This window comes from Cynara cardunculus, assembly GCF_001531365.2.
Source record: "Cynara cardunculus var. scolymus isolate 2C chromosome LG 11, CcrdV1, whole genome shotgun sequence".
NCBI classification, from domain to species: domain Eukaryota; kingdom Viridiplantae; phylum Streptophyta; class Magnoliopsida; order Asterales; family Asteraceae; genus Cynara; species Cynara cardunculus.
This window is the reverse complement of record NC_037538.1, coordinates 8,584,716-8,591,045: the sequence shown is the minus strand read 5'-3', so window position 1 is coordinate 8,591,045 and position 6,330 is coordinate 8,584,716. Positions and strand designations below refer to the sequence as shown.

The window sequence follows — 6,330 nt, the reverse complement described above, 5'->3', positions numbered from 1 at the left end:
TTTTTTTTCTCTAATGTTAAAATAGAGAAAGGAAGAGGGAAAAGAAATCTTTATATTTGAAAAAGCACAAATTACATGAAAATATAATGTATTAGGGAGTGGGGAAGCCAAGTTTAAAAAAAGGTATAGTAGAAAGAAGAGGAAGCCAGAACCAAGAAGAATGCAAGAGAGAGCAGAGTACCTTCGTAGAAAGCTTGATGAAGGCTATCTTTCTCCTCAAGCATCCTACTCAAAGACATGTTTTTCTGATTGTACTTGATCTGCAAATCATCAAGATTTTCATTCCTCATGTCAATCTCAGTAGCCAACTCAACCACTGCTTTGTTTCTAGTTTTTACAGCTTCATGAACGAGATCAGAAATTGTTTTCAGCTCTCTTTCCGTGCGAAGATAATCTCCTATTGGCCCTTGTGATTCAAAGTCATTTGAACGAGCTAACCAAGCATAAATACTCGAACTTGGAGGATTTTCGGCAGCAACCCATTCTTTCTTACTGTGATGATCAGCTTCAAACGCTTTCTCAAACTCCATGGCATTCTTAAACCCAATCCAATCATTGTTAAACCTCACCAAAGCTTGTGCTTTCTGCTTTTGATCATCCCATAAGATCTCAACCACTTCAGGCTTGTATTTTGAAAATCTCTTCATCCAATATTCTGTGTTCTCCACATCTTTCCCACTTTCGGGCTCTTTGACTATGTTAACCACAATCGCAGTCCAAGGCCAGCAAAACAAATCATTTTCTTCGGAACTTGGAGGGGCAGGTGGTGGAGCCGCCACTTTTGGCAGTTGCTCAGCCTCATCTGCCAATTCTTTCTCCAAGTATATAGCCAAGGCAAGATGRTTAGCCTTTTGCTTTGCGCTTCTATTGGAAGAACCTTTGCCCACTCCCGAAGCATGTTGTAATAGATCTTTGTATTTGAAGTTCTGTTTTTTCTTCCCGGCACAGAAAGGACACCGAAGGATGCCATTGGGAAATTTAACTTTATAGGTTCCATTCCTCAGTTGCTCATATGGTTTATCTTTGTACTCAGCAATCTCTGACTCACTGAAATCAGACTCTTCACCAGAGCTGTATTCCATCTGGAAACAAAGATAGAACACAGCTCAATAGGATMACACTAAAAGATRCGTCCTCCCTCACAAAATAAGTGTCCACGTTTCTATTTTGTCTTGTCCCAAAATAAGTGTCCACTTTCCATTTCTACCCTTGATTATGAGATGGACAAATTCATTACTCCCTCTATAGTTAAGGGTAAAATTGTTATTTAGTTAACTATGAAGTGTAATAATTACAAATTCCTAAAATTCTCTTTTTGATTGTGGACATTTATTTTGGGACGAAGGGAGTAGTTGAGACAATGTGGGAGATCTGACAAGGTAATGGGAAGAAATCAATTATAACTTGAATATAAGAACAGTCATGGTTCAACATCCTTAAAGCCAAGCATATACCAGGGTATCTTACGTCTCTACGAGGTCTCCATCTGAAATAATCCAGCCTAATTTCTTCTTTTCTTAATGCAGTTTGTTGCGGGCTGGTGCTTTTGTTTTAAGAAAGTTTCTATTGGAAGTATCACAGATTGGCAGTGATAATATGCAAAGGAACTTTGTGAAATCTCTACCTTTAACTGTCTGTTTTCAGCTATGCAATTAAGTTATACTCCTAGCATCCTAAGTTGAGACAGGAAACAAAAAACTAAGATCCTAATCCACTTTCCTCCTACTTCCGAAAACTAAGTGCTATGAGATCACAAGCATCGTATCCTTTTTCAGTTTTAAAGTCTGGGACTATGGATGTCTAACAGGTTACTTCACAACTGTAAAATTGTTTCAAGCTTCAAAGTCTGGGATGCAAAAATTTTATAACGAGTGCTACCAWAYAGTCGAAYAAAAATAACTTGGTGTRAAATTTGCAGCGAAGAACATATCAATTTTACATTTCAAAATACCAAGATTGACATCAATAAAGTTAGTTTAGTACAATTCAACTTCATAGCTTAAATCAAACAGTTAAAACTCGAGATTTCACAAATTCCTTTTGTAAGATTATCGCAACCAATTCTTCCGATGAAATCATTCTTACAAMGAGAATACGAAACCCTAAATCAATAGGCYGCARCAAAATGMATGATGAAAGGAGAAATTAAGCTGAATTCAGTATTTTATCAACAATCATCGAAACATACCTGGTATTTCAGTTGTAAAATAATACATTACCTCGCCCCAAACGGTTACACAAAATGTACGATTTTTGACGGCACTCAGTAACCGGAACCAGCAGCGTCCGCCGACAGCAGAGCGACCACTGAACGGAGACAAGCACCGTAGACCGATCGGAGGAGACGAAAATAAACCCTAATGGGTTCTTCACGACTTACGAAAGAAATCGTCTTCAAATGTAGGTCCCTTCCATTGCTGGGCGTTTTTGTTGTGGGTGGGGAGAATTCAGAAGACGTGTTGTAGACTGTGTGTGACATAGGACTGATGTAAATTTTTAGGTGTGGGTTGGGGGATACCCAAATATTGGGCCGTTTATTTGAGGCCCAATTGATAACCAATAAAGGAAAAATACCTCCTTGTGACCGGTTTAATTAGCTTAATGAGACTTGGGGGCTGTTCGTTTACAGCTTAATAGATTGTATAAACCTTATAGCTTATTCGTTCAGCAATACAAAGCTATTCGGTTGCGGCTTATTCGCTTAACTGAGGGATTAATTGGTCAGCTAAAAACCATGTGTCCTTTACACTCAGCCATTTAATTTCTCCATCTACCCTTACCCTGTAATTTTCACCTCTCTTTTTTTAGTCCAAGTCTACATGCACCATTACTCAGGATGAGGGGGAGACAATAGCAGCTGAGCTCATTTCTTCACTTTATCTTCCCTTTTTTATCCACAATCCCTCAAACCCTGCTCACCTCCTTCCTTATCTTGGTGATGGCGTCTTCCACACCACCAACCTTAACCACCTCCAAACCATATTCGAACCACCACATCCAAGATATCCATAACCACCATCGTCGTACCTACAATGGTCAAAATTCCCACCACCCATCTCCCAAGGCCTCTCTCTTCATCCTTTCACACCAAGAAACCCGACTGCAAAAAAAACCCCTCGTTCCCACCGTCGCCGCATCTGCTGCCTCCTCTTCTATCCAACATTAGAACCCTAATTTCGCCCCTCTTTCCGCCTCAAAATCAGAACTTGCTGCTGATTCTCAGGGCGGATGTCAATCCGGTTTGTGCTTTCTCAAAACTAGAACTTGCTGCCGATTTCTCTCCACCATCGAAACCCTATTTTTTTGTGTTCCTTTTGTGCTTCTTCGTCCTTTTTTTTGTTTTTGTGTATGTTCATAGGAAGAAGAAATATGATTGGGAACTTGGATAATGAAAAAGAAAATTAATTCTTTTTGTTAGTGAAAAAGCTAAAAAATGAAATGTGTGAAATGGTCATATATGTCATTCAAAGTATTTATTCAGCACTGCAAACGAACAACAACTTATTTGTTATCATACAGACAGCTTTATCAATACATACAACTTTATCCATACATGTCTTAATAGAAAACGAACCGAACAACCCCTTACAGTTTATTTGGTTAGTTATACATAATATTTTAAATAACATGATGCGTGGGATCTCACAACCACAAGGATGAAATCCCTAATTTTTAACAAACCATACGAACAAAAAAAATCATTTAATGTAAAAATTCATCTGCATACTCAATTACTGATAATAATGTTTTTACAAGGAAAGCATAAATGTCACTATAATTTCTCTTCTTATTATTAACATTCATTTATTATTTTGATAAAAAATTGAAGTTCATGAGAATTTCTTTTTGTTAATTATTAGTATTTAAGTAAGCTTGTATGCATTTTGATTAATCCCAAGAATACTGAAAAACAATAGGAAAAATCATTACTGTCCCTGTGTTGTATCATGTTCTTAAACAAGAAATTTAAGAAATCATGAACTGACTTCTAAAATACACATCAATTAACCGTTTTCCTATTAAAAAAAATTGGAACTGCTTTTTAGAAAAACGTACGATTAAATGGATGTGACATCGTACTTTTTTATTTATTTATGATTTTGATTTATCTGATTTAGAAATAATAATTATCGAAGGAATTTGTATATTGTATGATTGTTTGGTTTTGAATATGTTATCATCAATTCATTCTCACCACACTTACTATTAACCCTGTTAGTTTAACTCAATTGATAATAAAAAGGTGTTTATAAGAGGTATTAAGCAGTAATTAATAAAAATGAAAGTGAAAAAACTGTTTGGTTTTTTATAATATAATGAGTTCATTTATTCATAAGCACAAATTTTCATTCTAAGTTAAACTGAAGGGAATGAAAATTTGTTCCCATTTTTATTTTCTGTCATATTTTAATTCCCCTGCTTGAACCAAACATCCCATAAGACATGATCATTTAAAGATTATTTTTAGAAGTATCTGGTTCAAGTATTGCAAGACAACTGGAGATTATTTTGGTTATTCTCCATGGCTCCTGGGTTCGTGCCCTACAAGATGCTCTTATAAGAACATATTTTTGTACTTTTTCTTGTCACATCACTTCCAATTCACCAAATTAAGAATATATATATATATATATATATATATATATATATATATACACAGAGAGAGAGGGGATGGTTCAAATACTAACCCTTTTTTTTTGTTAACTCTACTAACCAACATCAACCAATTACATTCTTTTTTTACTTTATGTTCAAATGTAACTTATAAATTGAATACAAAGGTCATTTTGTAATTTGACCTTTATGTAACTCCCTAATAATTATTTGGGAGTTACAAATCTTTTAAGATCCCTCTAATTGATCATGAGGTAATTCTGATGTTCACGGTGTTCATGGTGTTCATATCCATGTAATGTCCATGAACATTCACCGTGTTCATATAAATGTTTACCGTGTTCATGCGATGTTTTTACAAAAGTACCCTCTGAACCATTGTTTATAGGCATCTCAATTAATATATTAATTAAATGATTATTTTTATAGTCTCATTTAATAAAGACCGTTTGATGAGAAAATGAACGATCAATATCGGGTTAACATAGTTTGCATAATAGTTTTGGTTAGTATTTGAACCAGCCCCGATATAGATATATAAGTCACGGTAATAGTTTTTATAAGAACTTATTTTGTGAGTCTTATGTATTTTTTTAATATTAGTAATTATTATGTCTTTATGATAAATATCAAATATTTAATTTAAAAAACTAACAGAATGTCATTTTCACACCAAATTCAAAGCAAGAACCAAAGTTCTTATAAAAACCATATACGATGATAATTTTTACAAGACACCATGCTACAAAACCACCAGAGCTTTCATTTTAAAAGACATACATTTAAAGGGTATACTAATAAAAATGACATGTTTCCCTTTTTTTCCTCTTCTATTTAAGAACATGAAAAACTATTTTATTTATTTTTATTTCATTCATTTTCGATAACACAAATAACCACAACGATGGTGTCTGATTGGTTTGAGTTTAGGCTTCAAAAGTCAAAAGTGTCTGGAGGTCCCCTAGTTTAAATCCGAGGAATAAAATCCTTTCATGGCCACGAAAGTTTAAATGCGGTGACTTTGTGCTACCCAAAAAACAGGTGGTCGTACTGAAATTAGTCGACTCGCATAACATGTTGGATATCCAGGTTAATAAAGACAAATTGTTTAATTTTTCTTTCATTTATTTTCTTTCTCCAAATTTAGAAAACATAGCGTGAAGGTGATATAGACCAAGTTGGTTATCAAAATTTTACATCTTAATACTTTCATTAAGGGGCAATATTTGAATTGTTAAAAGGTGAATCTTATTTGATAAGAAAAAGTATGTCTTTTAATGATTCTAAAACCCTTTGAATAATTTTGTATCTTAAGTCTCCCTTAACCATTCAACGCCTTAATTTCATTATAAACAATTATATTTCAATTTACATTAAATCATAAGAGTCTCTTAATCATTTTAAACCAATTTCAAACCATCCTATTTATAATTGATAATTGACACTAAAAAGTATTATATATTTAAAATTTGGAATATAATAAATACATGATTTATGTAAAAATATAAATGGTGGTGGTCCGCCAAAAATAGATGATGCGGCGGTTATATGCGCGCCGGTGGGACCAATCTCCGCCTCTGCTTTCACCTGATTCATCTTCATGAACACACTCATCTTTTTCACTCCATTTTCAGTCTCATTTCTCACTCATAATTTTTAGTTGATTTCTCCAGAATAATTTCGAACCGATTCGACTGAAAATGCTGAGCAGAGGGA

General features: G+C 34.3%; 1 protein-coding gene across 3 annotated transcripts in view; it reads right to left on the bottom strand.

Annotated features, from left to right (window-relative positions):
- Positions 1–2,441, bottom strand: part of LOC112521994 (factor of DNA methylation 1-like) — a 13,191-nt gene extending 10,750 nt beyond the window's left edge. The window contains exons 1-2 of one of the 3 annotated variants that reach the window (XM_025131034.1): positions 2,220–2,441; positions 182–1,082 (exon numbers count right to left, since the gene is read on the bottom strand). In XM_025131034.1, the coding sequence (XP_024986802.1) occupies positions 182–1,082 (901 nt within the window). In that variant the 5' untranslated portion in view covers positions 2,220–2,441. Of the gene's footprint in view, positions 1–181; positions 1,083–2,188 lie in introns of all 3 variants that reach the window. The other 2 variants (XM_025131033.1, XM_025131030.1) reach the window with 2 other exon arrangements.
- Positions 2,442–6,330: the final 3,889 nt, after the last annotated feature.